Source organism: Manis javanica, chromosome 7 (assembly GCF_040802235.1).
Source record: "Manis javanica isolate MJ-LG chromosome 7, MJ_LKY, whole genome shotgun sequence".
Classification (NCBI taxonomy): Eukaryota; Metazoa; Chordata; class Mammalia; order Pholidota; family Manidae; genus Manis; species Manis javanica.
The window spans coordinates 104,122,627-104,137,967 of NC_133162.1; the positions used below are offsets into that span (position 1 = coordinate 104,122,627).

At 43.1% G+C, this 15,341-nt stretch overlaps 1 protein-coding gene across 5 annotated transcripts in view; it reads left to right on the forward strand.

Moving 5' to 3' along the window:
* The window catches only part of MGAT5 (alpha-1,6-mannosylglycoprotein 6-beta-N-acetylglucosaminyltransferase), a 362,412-nt gene that overhangs the window by 327,550 nt on the left and 19,521 nt on the right, over positions 1 to 15,341 (forward strand). For all 5 annotated transcript variants that reach the window (XM_037017057.2, XM_037017059.2, XM_037017058.2 and 2 more), the window contains 2 exons: positions 1,735 to 1,851; positions 7,866 to 7,940. In XM_037017057.2, coding sequence (XP_036872952.1) covers positions 1,735 to 1,851; positions 7,866 to 7,940 — 192 coding nt within the window. The remainder of the gene's footprint in view (positions 1 to 1,734; positions 1,852 to 7,865; positions 7,941 to 15,341) is intronic.

The following is a 15,341-nucleotide window of genomic DNA, read 5'->3' on the forward strand; positions in this document are numbered from 1 at the left end:
GGTGTCAGCAAAGCCTGGGAGCTGAGGCTCAGTAACGTATTCTGCGTTTCCTGCCCCAAGTAGTGAATATATACACAACGCTAGCATGCTAGGATACACAGAATGGGGGCTAAGAGTGAGATGGAGAAGCCAGTTATAAGTCATCCAGTCTTCTGAGTATACTGAAATCTGGATTTAAAAAAAAAGAGAGCCATCCTAGCCTCTGCCAGGTAGGGCCTCAGCCCTGCCAGACCCAGCACCTCTTTTTATTATAAGTATATGGTAACATCTACTTTCCTCTCCTGAAAAGAAATCCATAAATAATATACCATGCTTACCTATGTAATTTAAAAAAAGAATGATTCCCTAACTCTAATATAAAGGAGAAATAAAAAGGAAAATCATTTACAATACGGTCATACATATCTGTTTGTATATATAGTCAAGAAATACTATGCCATATGCAAGAACTGCACTCAAAGACATCATGTCTCATTCCTTCTTACAGTGAATAAGTTTGTATTTAAAAGGAATAAAATACTCAGCTGAGTATGGTCAGCTTATAATTGGCATTATGAAAGAAAAGCTAAGTTTTAAACATATGCACACATATCCAATATGCAATTGCCATTAATGTGAGAGCTACAAATACAGACTGCTTTGGCCATGTTGTGCTGGAGTCTCAGACAATCTGGAGTGGCACTGACATTGCTTCCACAATTTTCCTGAAATGGTAAGGCTTGTTGGTGAAGTTCCAAATAAAACAGAGCACAAACATCCCTTGATTTACATGGTAATTATGTTCCTGGGAAATTGAATGTGTGTTAAAACTGTGCCAAGGCTTTAGATTCTGTGAACCGGCATGCAAGCCTGGTGGGGCACGCAGATGCTATGTGGAAGCGGACGGTTTCTGCCCTGTGAGGGACTGGAGCATGCACCCCAGCGTGTCTGACGTGTCTGGGCCTCACCCATGGATCAAGGCCAGCATCCCCCAGTCTTCCTGAGAACTGAAAATGTTCTCCCAAGTGTCCAGAATGTTCCCTACACACCACGACCTTAAAGGGATACAAGAGAAAAGGTGGAAACAAGTTGAAAGGGTGAATTGTGCTGTGAAGAATGGATTCTTCAAGAGCTGAGAATTACCAGTATTCACAGTGGGTATCTTTGGACACCTTTCTCTTCTTAAAATAAAACAAACTCCTTTAGAACACAAACTCCCTTTCCTTGCTTTTTTGAATCCAAATTGTCTTTATAAATATTAAGGCTCCAATGTTATACTCACGGTTCTTCCTGAAACCATTCCAAAATTCTGTTTTTCTATGACTGTAAAGGCTTTGGCTGTGTTGCAGTGTTCTCATGCTTACCTGTCTATCCTACCTGGTATTTTATAACAGATATTCTTTGGATCCAGGTGATTTTCAGGGCTGGGATATGACAGAGGGAAAACTGTTCATTATTCTGTGGTGTGACTTCGGCATTTAAAGCCACCTGCAGCAACCTCCGTGTCATCTGGGGATGGCATTCTAACTCTTCTTTCCAAGTGGGATTCAAGATGTGGAGTCATCGCTGTTTTGCTGTTACCTGCCTACGGGGGCTCTGGAGGTTGTGATCGCCAAAGGGGAGGACAAGAGTGTCGTGTTATCTACACAAGCACAGTTCAGTACCATAAAAAGCATAATGCTTCATCTAGCACAGAAGGTTTTTAATAAAAAAAAGTATTTGTGAGACTGAGGTATTCTTTCTTTTCTTTTCCAGCTGACCTCCCAGCACCCTTATGCTGAAGTTTTTATTGGCCGGCCGCATGTTTGGACTGTTGACCTGAGCAATCAGGAGGAAGTAGAGGATGCAGTGAAAGCAATTTTAAGTCAGAAGGTTGTTTCTTTTATTCCATTTTTCTCCATTCGTTAAGTGAACGGCATGTATGGAAAGCATCACAGGCAATTTGTTTGAGTTATTGAAATATTTCCATGTCAGCTTAACTTTGGAATTAGAAAACATCCATGCTGTAGGATTTGACGTGGGGATTTCATGGATGTTCTGTGAAATGGAAACAGAGCTGGTGTCCAGCTGTGTGTGTGTACCTACAGACCTTTTGACATGACTCCTGGGCCCCAGACCCGACAGTAGGAACTTGAATTATACTTGTTTCAGAGACTTGATTCTATAGCTCTCACAAAGATCAGAAAAAATAGACCTGCTCCACTACAAAAAGTAAGAAGGTTAAGGAAATGCTGGGAATTGCTTTCATATTGCATTTATTTCTTTGGCTTTTCTACCTAAACATCTGACAGAATTTCCTATAAGTGAGTTACCTCTCTGGATTCCTCTGATCAGTTTGGCAGACATTTATTAAGTACCTGCTGTATTCAGAGCACCTCTGAACCACTTTAGGGGACACTCGCTCCCATAAACATAATCAAGGCTGGCTCCCTGCCTGTAGAAAGCTTACCACCCAATAGGTATGGGTCAGGTTATCTTCTCTCCCAACCCCAACCCCAGGACTGTCAGGGACTCTATCAGATGCACCTGCCCTGTGGATCCCTCCTATTGGAGCACTTTTCACACTCTTTTATAATTCCTTAAGAGAAGCATTGTGGACATGTCTGTGTGGGCAGGCTCGAATCAGACAGCTCAGGATGGGTTCCAGCTCTCCCCCCTCATAGGAGCACCCCCTCATGCCCTTTCATCCAAGCCTCAGTATCCTCATCTCTCATGTAGGCTATTACCTACTTCATAGGTACTTGTGAAGATTCCATGAGAGAATAAATATAAAGCACCTAAGTGCAGTGTCTGCCAGTAGCAAGTGTTTAGTCAACATTAAGTTAGTATTACATATACAATAATATAATCTTTGTTTTGTCATTGATAGTCTGGATTTCCAGTAGACTAAGCAACATGAGGGCAGGAAGTACATGTCTCACTGTTGTATTCTCAGTACCCAGCATGGTGATTTACCTCATGAATAGAGAAACAGAGGAACAGATGTTTGCAGAGTGTGTTCAGTGCCGACACCTGTGCACAAAAGATCGAGAAGTAGAAGCAGGCAGAGGCTTCCTGGAAAATGCAGCATTAAGTAGGAATGAGTAGGAATTTACAAAGCTGAACTGAGAAGTGAGCCTTGGAGGGCACAGGTTCAAGACACACTGTGAGTAAAGAGGAAGAGATTGGAAAGGGATATATATATCCTGGGATGAATAGCATGCAAAGGGCCATTTTTCCCCTTTGGGAAATAAAAGGTAACCCACTGAACTGCCAGTTTCCTCCTATCCAGAACATCTCCCCGGGAGCAAGAGCACTCCTCTGTGTTAGCCACGTCCTGCCCGTTATAGACACCCTGGTTATTGAGCTTTGCTGCAGCTGCGCAGCGCTTCCCACGGCAGGCCCGTACGCTCCCAGTCCTGGTCTCAGCAGTTTGGGGCAGAAGTTCCTCAGACCTCGGTGGCCGAGCCCAGAGAAGTGCTGAGTGGAGCGTGGTGCCGCTGGGCTACCTCAGATACCTGCCACACATCTACCGCTTCGCCACAAGAGGTCATTCCATGGAGATCAGAGGGTCCTTCTCCCGAGTCCCCAAGCCCCTTAGTGTATTAGTTTCTAGAGCTGCCATAACAGGAGAATGACAAACTTAGTGGCTTTAATAGTGGGTTTTATTCTTTCAACAGTTCTAGAGGCTGTATTTCTGAAATTAGGATGTTGGTAGAGCCATGCTCTCTGCAAAGCCTCTGTAGAGGACTCTTCCTTGCCTCACGCCATCCTGCTGGCCTCACGGATTCCTTGGCTTCAAATGAAGCGCTTTAATCTCTACCTCCATCATCACGTGGCACTCTCCCTGTGTGTGTGCGCTCATGCATATGTGTACATCTATATGTACACTTCCCATAAGGACTTCTTATCACTCCCCTTCCTACAAGGACATCAGTCATATTCAGTGAGGGCCCTTCCTGATTCAGTGTGACCTCATCTTGGTCATGTCTACAGAGACCCCCGATTTCCATGTGAGGTCACATTCATAGCTATTGGGACTTCAACATATCTGACATATCTTTGGGGGAAACATCATTCAAGCCACAACGTTAGTTAAGTGCACATACCCTTGAAGAGCAGTGATTTAAAAGCTAACAAAGAAGCAGAAAATCTTGAATCATGGAATGCAAAAGTGTTTAGGTAATAGATTCCTTTTGCCAAACACATCCAACGGGCATGCTGACAGGTAAAGCACTGAGAGCGGGGCACGACGTCGCGTTTGCTCACCCCTATGCGAGACTGGCTCTGTTCACTCCATGGAGCCTTCAGGGCTCCACATTTTAAAACTCTGATCAACGTTTTCCACTTTATTCCAAAAACTACTTAAGACCACTTAAGAAACAAAATTATTATAGTAGCTCTTATGTACAGAGAACCTCTTTGTACACATCTAGAATCTTTCCCTATATCTTTATGAGCTTAATCTCATTTAATTCTTCTGTAAATGAGAATATTAAGGTTTAAAGAAATTAAATAATTTACCCAAGGTCACACAGCCAGTAAATAGTAGAAACTGGATTGAAGCCTAGGTCTCTTTGACTTGTTTAAAATGATATAAAATTTTAAAGGGGTTGGGGGGAAAGCATGAAATAAAGTAAAAGGAAAGATAAGAGTAGAAAAGAGACATGAAGTAACAGATGAGATTAATACAAAAACTATTGTCATTAAAATCCTTATACTCATTAGAAATGGGTCAGAAATTTGATGCCAAACTTCCTAATATTTAATTACAATATTTTAAGTTACTTGACACTCAAAACAGCAAAGCATGACCCATCATTAAGCAAGAAAACAGTCAATAAAACCAGATGTAGAAATGGCTCAGATGTTGGAATTACCAGACAGCAACTTTAAACTGCTAAGATAAATATATTAAAAGACTTGATGAAAAGGTGAGCAACATATGTGAACAGATGGGAAATTTCAGCAGGAAAATAGAAACCTTTTTTTTTAAGCCAAATGAAAAAATGTTAGAACTAAAAAATATAATATCAAGAATCAAGGACTCTTTGTACACAACAGGAAAATATCAGTGACCTTGAAGACTTAACCAATAGAAATTATCCAAATTCAAACACAAAGAGAAAAAAAAGAATCAAATAAAAAAGAGTATATGAGATCTGTGGGACAGTATTAAAGAGCCTAACCTGTGTGTAACTGGAATCTCAGAGGAAGGAAGGAATGAGCAGAAGAAATATTTGAAAAGATAATGGCTAATTTTCTAAAATTCATGAATGACAATCTACAGATCCTGGGAGCTCAGTGAAGGATAAATATAAAGAAAAAATATTGAACACAAAAACATAAAAACAAAAGGGGAAAAAGCCTTGAAAGCAGCCAGAGAGAAATTTATAACATTCAGGGAGGTAACACTGTGAACGCTCACCAACCTCTCATCAGAAATAGAAGAGACCATAAAAGGAGCCAGAATATGTAAGGCCTCTTAACAAACCGTGATAAGGATGCAGGATTTTATCATAGGTATCATGGGAGCAGGGGAATGACATGTCCTAGTTTACGTTTGAAATCATGAAGAGAAATTGCAGGATATGTCTGATTTAAAATCTCATAGTAGATAAAGGACTCAATTCCTGGCCTTCTGCTACCTTCTAAAATAATCTCCCACTAAATGATGCCAACCACCTGTCAGGTGGGACCATGGAAGGTCTAGATCATCCACAGCAGAATGGCTAATGGAACTCACTGGCAGAGGTAGCTCTAGAGTACGATTTCCTTTTTTGCTTTTCCTTTATAGGAAAATTGTTTGGCTTCATATCCATTAAAAATGTGAACTGGTCACAGAGCAAGCAAGGAGTCAGCATCTCCTTGATTAAACTGGGTTTGGTTGGTAGGAAGACACAGGAAGAGCCAGTTTTCTGTGTTTATTGCATTGAGCCCTTTGCATTAATTCACTTCCATTTCTAATGGATGCCCTTTGAAAAATGTTGTAGGAATGGTGTTCAAGTATTCAGCCTGTTTCCCACCACATAACTGGATCTGTTGGTCTCATTACAGAAGACCACCACTATTTATTTTACTTTAGAAATTTTACTTGTCCCCTTTAAATCAGCCCGATATGACAAGTCCTCTATTGTCATTTCTTTTTGTTCCTTCTGTGAGCCTTTAGAAGGAGACATATCTGTAGGCCAGTTACAGAAAGCTTCTGAAATTACCCATGGGTTAAGTAAATAAATATCCTTTAAAAGAAAAGAAAAAATATGCATTTGGTGTGAAGGGCTGTGTCTGGGTCAGAGAGGACACAGCCAATGCAAAAGCTTGAGATGAGAAGGGGCAGGATTGCAACATGGAAGTCAGTGTTTTAATTTTTAAAGGTATTTTGAGCTCTTCTGGATGAATTGATCAAGAACAAAATGATCTCTGTTCTTGCAGAATAGTTCTGCCCTGATATCAGTATTCTTATGGCTCAGCCTCTTCTAACTCTCTCCAGATGGATATAGGGAAGATGGCTGAGATTCAACTTCTGTGATGTACCATTTGTGCATAAAAATATGTGTCATGGAATTGACAATCATGGTTGAAGATTTCAAATGTAATGTGTGAACCAACACACCCCAAAAAGGGGAGAAGGTGCCTGGAGACCAACCAGTTGGCTGCCCACAGAAGGATGTCTGCTCTGTTGAGTGTCCCATTTCTAGCAGGCTTCAACTCATAGATGTTTTATACAGTTCTCCACCCTGTAGATTTGAGATAGGCAAGGGTAGCCTCAAGAGGGAGATGGTGAAGGTTCCCCTCTATCCTGTTGCTGACAAGTGCTGTTGGGCCCTTTAAAGCTGTGACAGACTGAATTACTGGTGATTTTCTCCCTAGTGAAATTTCCACTCCAGTTTGGTAATACTAGCTCGCTTCCCTGAAAAATAGGCATCATAATGTTGGCAAAGATGCTGTGCAGCAATGATCAAACCCACATTTCTTCCCCTTAGGTGTCACAGTATTGATCAGATTGCCTCCTATGTCCCAGTGAAGCACCTTCTAGGGTTTCCTGCTACCCTTCAATGTTAACTCTAAGCTCCTAAATGTAGAAATCTTTTTGTGAAATACAGTGAAGTTCTTCCCAGCCTTGTCTCACCAGCCCCATGATTTCCAGCTCTATCCACCTGCTATCCTTCTCTCATGTCTGATGTCCCACTACTCGCTCTACCTGGAACATCTTCTACATCTTGGCTTGCTAGAATCAGGCTGGTCTTAAAAGCCCAGCATGAGCAGATGTCTGCTTTGACCTTCTAGCCTCCCAGAACCCTCTAGCTGAACCCTTCTTGGTACTTCATGCACCTAGTTTTGTACCAAGAGTTCTTTAGGTACATGCTCACCTCACCTACTAACTCAAACCAGTGTTTTGGTCACTGTGTTGGGTCCTTAACCCACTTACCACGTGCCTTTTGCAGAGCTGTGAGCATGCATTCATTCAACGGGGTTTGTTGAGTTCTTACGTGTGCCACACAGCTCAGTGCTGGGATACAAAGACAACCCAGCAGCCGTGGAGCCTGCCTCATGGAGTTTACCTTCTAACAACTGATACACCCTACCTTTTGTTGAATGCCTACTATGTGCTAGACATGAAACTAACACTTTACTCTTTTTCTTCCCATATAATATTCACCACAGCTTAAAAGAGGTGGGTTTCTCTTATAGCCATTTTGTACATGAGATGGTAGGTAATTTAATCAGGGTCCCACAGCTAGTAAGGAGCAGAGTAAGGTGGTGAACTAATTTCTGTTCACATGCAAGTTCATAGTCTTGGCACCTCATAAGGCTGCTGCAAGTGTTGGCACCTGATTCAGTGAAGGATTAGGTACATGTCACATGTTCTGTGTCCTCTTTCATGAGACCATGTTCTGTTTCTGCAGATTGAGCCATACATGCCATATGAGTTCACATGTGAGGGGATGCTGCAGAGGATCAATGCTTTCATTGAAAAACAGGTAAGGCTCTTCATTGTCCACCTATCCTGTTTCCCCACAGGACTCTCATGAACAGTTAACTGTTCACCATGTTTCAGTGGTTATTTTCTTGGCTTTGGAAGATTTCAGAAGCTTTTAATTACTTGTTGGAATTTTAAAGCATGCCCTGTCATGGTCACCCAAGGGAGTCGGTCTGTCCTTGGGTTAAAAATGTTCTTCATGATGGTAAAAGGTCAAGTGGAAACTTACAATGGGAGAGACTGGATGGTCGAGATGACCAACAGACCTGTGTTCTGATTGGATTCCAAGGAGCATCACAAAGACTTGAGCGAGGAAAGGGACGACGAAATGGCTCTCTGGTCCTGCCTGATGTTCATTTCTCACCCTAAAAATGTCAAGAACTGAAACCAGTGGTTTATAAGCATTCCTTTAATATGTATTCAGTAACTCCAAACATGTTAGGACTTTTAGTGGTTTTCAAACATCTTTAAAACAGGACCCCTTTTCAAATGAAACCTAAGTAAATAAAAGAGATAAAAAGCAGAACTTTGTTTCAAAGCAGGGGAGGGTTCCAAGAGTCCCCCCAACCCCCAACAGAGTTTGGAAACTGGCTGGTGCTCCTGGAAGAAAAGGCCAAGTATGTAGATGTGGTAATTTTGTAACGTTTTGATTCCTTGGGCTTCAAAAGCAGCACAGCTAAAAATAGACTCTGAGCCCCTGGGGCAGGGGTACATGAACTCCTAGACCAGAGCCCCAAATAAGGGACTCCTCTTAAAAGGCAAAGCAGTGTGTCTTGGGGTGATCAAGAGATCTTTACATATTAGGGGATGAGGAGTGTGTGGGTTGAAAATAGAAATGGTGTGTTGGAATGTAAGTAAGCATAGACTGTGGGCCCAGCATGGGTTTCAGAGGAGGGATTTGAGGTGGCCAACGGGTGAGCAATGGGCAGTCCTAACTGCTGTTGGAGAGGCAGAGCTTGGCCCGGCTTCGGGGGCATGTCTGGTATTCTGGGTGTTTGCTCTGCAGCTCTGCCACCGGGGGTCCAGTCCCACCACCAGGACTTTCTGATTGTATGATGTGGGCATGTTACTCAGCATGTCTGTGCCTTAGTTTCCTCCCCCCGTAAGAGGCATAATAACAGAGCCCCATAGGGCTTATGGGAGGGTTAACTGAGCTAACACACGTAAAGTGCTTAGACCGGGGCTGGCACATAGTGCTCAACGAATGCATTCTAGTACTGCTGATTACCTAATGCATTACACCACGCTATATATCATATCATATGATTATATCGTAATACATTCTTATGTAAGTATAATATCTCCTCAGACTTTACCATGAGGACTCAGCATTTAATCATTACCTCATTCAGTCTTTGCACCACACCTAAGTTAAGAATGACCCAGCAGCATCCTAACTTCAGCAGCCATTTACACACAGACTCCATGCCAGTGTGTACCTGACGTGTCACAATGTTTCATCCCATTTAATCCTTACAGTAATCTGGGGAGGTGGCAATGTAGCCCATTCTCTGGGGAACGGGAGCTGAGACTTGCAGCCACCGGCCCACCCATCGTGGATCGGGGTCCGGTGCCAGTGTGGTCTGAGCGCGGGCTCACCTTCCCACCTGCTTTTACCTCGCAGAGCTGCCAGCCCCTCCTACTGACAGAGAGCAGCCCCGGTCTCCTCTGGTAGTGAGTGTCCAGACACCTCAGTTCTTACTGTCACGGGAGTCTGTCAGGATTCTCCCAGGACCCGTGCAGCTACTCCCAAAACCACATTCTCCTTTACTGTCCCCATGTCCTTGCAGGGAAAATGGTTACTCACTTCCAAGTGTATAAAGGACTCTTCATCAGGTTTGACCCTTGAATCCCAGCCAGTCCTTAAAAGTTCTCCTGTGGCCGATTCTCTGCAAATATGTTACTAAGCTTCCTTTCAACCAGGAAAGCCCCATTCCCCAAGCAGACCTTGCTAAACGCTCCATCACACAGGGCCACACTCAGCTGGCTCACCTCTGGATCCCAGGTGCCCTGCCTGGTGCACTGCAGGTGCACAGTATTCCCAGTTGAAGGAATAAGTGTATGAGAGCATGAATGGCTGTGTGCACCTTTTTTTATTCATGTGTAACAGGAACCCAGCCACTCATCTGGACCTTACGATTTGGAAAACGTGTCACAAAAATTGTCTTCTGGAAAACATGCTAAAAACTGCCCTTTCACACTACCTACTGGGTGTAGACTTTTCTGCAGATTTCTGCAATTCACAGAAATCCAGAAATTTGTTTTGCCTGCTGTTGTTAATTTGCTCATCCACTGTGTACATATTTATCAACTGGAGTGTGCCATGGACTGTGGTGGGATTAGGGGAAGAAATGACATCAAGGGACAATGTCAGGTAGCTTCAGGCATACAGAGAAGCCAGTGGAGTCCACAGGCAGTGCCCCTCCCATCAGTCACACCCTGTAATAGTGATGTGAGCGGGATGCTTTGGAATCACGTAAGTCAGCTTGCAGCTGGGAAGGGGGGAAATGGGAGAGTCTCTCTGGAAGCATTTTACAGGAGATGAATCTTGAAAGCAAACTGGGGGTTTGGAGAGGAGGGTACAAGTCTACACACAAAGGCCTTGGGGAAAAAGAGAAGAGGTAGCGAATTATTGGAAGTTCATCATAAAAACAGGCTTAGGCTCAGCCAGAGAGTTCTGATTTGATTCTGGGACAACAGGCAGCTGAAGAAGGGGATAAGGATGGTGAGGCTATCAGACGGGGTTTTAGGAAAATCATTCTAGGAATCTTCTGTTTGGGGCATTTCTCACTAAATATTCTCTAGGTGCTGCTAACAGGGCCAATTCTGAGTTCATCCCTGGCCTCTGGAGAGTTTTATTGAAGCCAAAATGTTCCCCCAACTCCAGAGGGAAGACAGGAAGCCAAGACCCCACTGCTTCACAGATTGGGTGCTCCACCTTTAACCATCAGCTCAGGCTCCAGTACATTAGAGCTTGGGTGTTTGTTGTTTTTGCAGCTAGAAAAATATCTTCAGAGGACAGTGAGCCTGGAGAGAGGGGTGAACAGGAGCCTGAAGCTCTAAAGAAGTGATGGCAGCTCAAGCTTCCTTCCCTTGAACTGCAGGAGCATTGCAGCTCTCTGCCTTCAGAGTCCTCCATGTGATCTGCAAGGGGGAAGGGGAGGCTCTTACCCCAGAACCCTTCCAAGCTTGTCCATCATGCTCACCCAAGGCAGCAGGAACCAGAGGAAGCAAACTGACAGCCATTGGAGAGGCCCAGGCTTCAGGGTACAGCTGACAGCAAGAAACCTTCCTCATAGCCAGCCAACCTGGGCACCAGCAACCAGTGGGTAAAAAATCCTGGCTTTAGTAAAACCACTTGATTTTTTCCCTTGATGTCCACTCCTCCCCTTTATTCTAAGAAAAATGTGGGTTTGGATTGCAAGCTCTTTTAAACCAGTTCTCTAGAAGATGTGCTCTCCCCCAACAGCTGGGGAGATGGCGCCTAGGAAAACTTTGGAATCTAAGATCAGAGCATTATTCTTCCCTAACCTGAGTGTGTCTGGGCCAGTTAAGGTTCTCATTATGCATTTCTTTGGAAAGACTTAGGTATCTGCCTCAGGCTAGAGACTTACAGGTTCTTTTGAAGGAAAAGCACTGTTCGGATTGATTTCTGAGAACTATACATACACTTTTCAACCCTATTTTCTGCTTCCTGCAAAGACTTTGTGATATACAGGATGACTGTGCTCATATTATTTTACAAGAGCTGTGTAATTCATGTGAAAAGCATTCTGGAGATAGGAAAAAGGGTTAACTCCAAGAGCTGCTGTGGAACCAGCATTAGGTCCTGGGAAATCTGGTTCATCAGACCCTGCCTTGAACTCCCTGGGGAGTGGGAGATGTGGAACAAGCCGGGTAGTGAATCTGGATAGTCCAGGGTAAGGGGTAGTGGTGGCAGAAGTTGATTACAGGGAAAGAGGAAAAGGAAATGGAAAGCAAGGAAGGTTGGCACCAGCGTGGGGAATGTTTGCTCTTTTGAAAAATCAATGGCTGCTGTTTGCCCAGCCATTCCTGATCCCACAGAGGCTGGGCAGCTGGTGACCCAGCACTGGCGCCGGCAGTCTGCTTCTGCCCCCACTCTGTGACCTTGGGCAAGTTTTCTAACCTCTCTTTGCTTCTTGCTCTTCTGTGCAATGGGGGTAATACCTCCTATCCCTAGGGTTGGTGGGAAATCAGTAGGTTAATACACGTTTAGGACTAAGAACAGTGCCTGGTGTGGAGTAAGTCCTCCGAAAGCCTGACTACTTGCTGTGGTAGGAACCCAAAACCATCTGAGGTGTGTCTAACAGCTTTATTGAGGTGTAATTTACAGACCATAAAATTCACTCCTTGTTAGGGTACAATTCAGTGGGTTTTTTTAATAGTAAATTGATAGAGTTGTGCAATTTCCACCGCCATCTAGTTTTATAACATTTCCATCTCCCCCAAAACACTCATTTGTGCCCATTTGTAGTCAGTCGCTGCTCCCTCCTCCAGGCCCAAGAAAACACTGCTCTGTGTTCTGCCTCTACGTTTGTTTGCCTTTTGTGGAGATTTCTGGCTTGTTCCATTCAGCACGTTTGTGAGGTTCGTGCACACTCATGTGTCAAGTTTTTTTTTAATTGCTGACTCATATTTCATTGTGCGGGCATACCACAGTTTGTTTATCCATTCCCCACTTGGTGGACGTCTGGGCTTGTCTCCAGTGTTTGCTGTCATGAAGAGTGCTGCCATGCGCATTCCCACACTTGTGGACTGGGCATACATTTCTGTTCCTCCCAGATAGGCCCCGGGAGTAGAAGGGTATAGAACGGGGGGTGGGGGTGGAGGGTATGTTTAACCCTTTCAGGAGTGAGTTTGTTGGCTCTGAGATGAGTATGTGCAGGGATCATCCGTAGAGATTGGTCAGCACAGCTCAGCTTCACAACCAGCTTGCCCTTTGTCCTTCCGGAAACACACATTCACACCCGTTGCTGGGAGTCGGCCCCAGTGGCTTCCCGCGGACAGAGTTCACCCCTCTGAGGACAGCATGGGCTGAGAACGGTGACTGCTAACAGGCGACTGAAACGTGTTCAATCCAGTCAATCAGTCAATATTGATTGAATGCTTTTTCTGGGTGAGGTCTTGGATCTCCCAGCTGTAACATAAATAGCAAATGTGTCCCTTATCCCTCAAATATCTGGCTTCAGCTTGGCCCAAACCCCAATATCGTGGCCTAGAACCAGTACCACTCCTCCTGCGTAGGCCAGCTCCTGACCTGACCTCTAGATTCTGCCTGCCAGCTGATATCTGAATCTGTCTCTCGGCTCCAGTGTGCCTTTCCACTGAAATCCATGTGCACTTGATATGTCCTAGACCTAGTAATGCTACTAAAGGTTTGGCCAGGACTGAGTGGGGAGCAGAGAGTTTGTGCAAAAGATTCCCTCACACGCAACCAAGCAGGAAGGACAAGCCAACCCCTCCATGCGGTGCTTCTCTTCTGAGGAGCAGCCCCCACCCCATCTTCTCTAGCTCTCTTGGTATTTTTGTGAATAATATTTTCCCTGTGCCATTACTTAGCCTTCATGGAAAAGGCAGTGCCCTTAATTCTTTTTCACAGTAAGTTGTGCTCATTTGTTCAAAACACTGTCTCATACATTTGTTGATTAATAAACCTTCCCTATTAGAGCTACTGCAGGAAAATTTCAGAATAGTCAAGCAAATTTAGGGAAATTTGGTGACTGGATGAAATAATTGTTAGAGAAAAAAGCAGACATTCTGCGTTCTAAGTGGGCTTGTTAACCAGATTGTAAATTACTGCTTATGTCTCCCTCTGGCTGTATAATGCCTCTCTGGATTTAGAATATTGTCTTTTTATACTTCTACTTTGATCAAAGCTCCAGGTTGCCAAAATCATTCAATTCAATTCAACAGCTCTTTATTGAGCACCAGTTATCTGCCCAGCAGATGTTTGTGATAAGCCACTAACTCTTATTCAGCCTACAAAACCCAGCCCAGAAGTCCCTATTTCTTGGAAGTCTTCTATGATTGCTACTACCACCACCCTTTACTGCCCCAAAGAGTTCATTATTTCCCTCCTCTAAGTGGCCTTTACATCCTGTTTGGACATTTGTACTGTTCTGTAACTTTTTTTTTTTTTTTTTTTTTCAATGTTTTTAATTGTGGTAAAATATGTATAACATAAAATTTACCAACTTAACCATTTATTTTTTTTGAGAGGGTATCTCTCATATTTATTGATCATATGGTTGTTAACAACAATAAAATTCTGTATAGGGGACTCAATGCACGATCATTAATCAACCCCAAGCCTAATTCTCAACAGTCTCCAATCTTCTGAAGCATAACGAACAAGTTCTTACATGGTGAACAAGTTCTTACATAGTGAACAGTACAAGGGCATTCATCACAGAAACTTTTGGTTTTGATCACGCATCATGAACTATAAACAATCAGGTCAAATATGATTATTCGTTTGATTTTTATACTTGATACATATGTGAATCCCACATTTCTCCCTTATTATTATTATTATTATTATTATTATTATTTTTAATAAAATGCTGAAGTGGTAGGTAGATGCAAGATAAAGGTAGAAAACATAGTTTAGTGCCCAACTTAACCTTTTTTTTTTTTTTTTTTTTTTTTTTTTTTTTTTTTTGAGAGGGCATCTCTCATATTTATTGATCAAATGGTTGTTAACAACAATAAAATTCAGTATAGGGGGGTCAATGCTCAATGTACAATCATTAATCCATCTCAAGCCTAATTCTCGTCAGTCTCCAATCTTCTGAAGCATAACGAACAAGTTCTTACATGGTGAACGAATTCTTACAGAGTGAATAAATTCTTACATGGTGAACAGTACAAGGGCATTCATCACAGAAACTTTCGGTTTTGATCATGCAATATGACCTATAAACCATCAGGTCAAATATGAATATTCATTTGATTTTTGTACTTGATTTATATGTTGATCCCACATTTCTCCTATTATTATTATTATTTTTATTTTTAATAAAATGCTGAAGTGGTAGGTAGATGCAAGATAAAGGTAGAAAACATAGTTTAGTGCTGTAAGAAGGCAAATATAGATGATCAGATGATCAGGTGTGTGCCTATGGACTAAGTATTAATCCAGGCTAGACAAGGGCAGCAAGACATCCACGGATGCAGAAGATTTCTCTCAAAGCAGGGGGAGTGAGGTTCTGAGCCTCACCTCTGTTGATCCCCAAATTCTCACCTGATGGCCCCCCTGCGACTGTGCCTGTCTTAGGTTGTTCCTCCCTTGAGGAATCTTACCCGTCTCTGGCTAACCAGTCATCTTCCGGGGCCATACAGGGAAATGTAAAGTTGGTAAGTGAGAGAGAAGCCATATTGT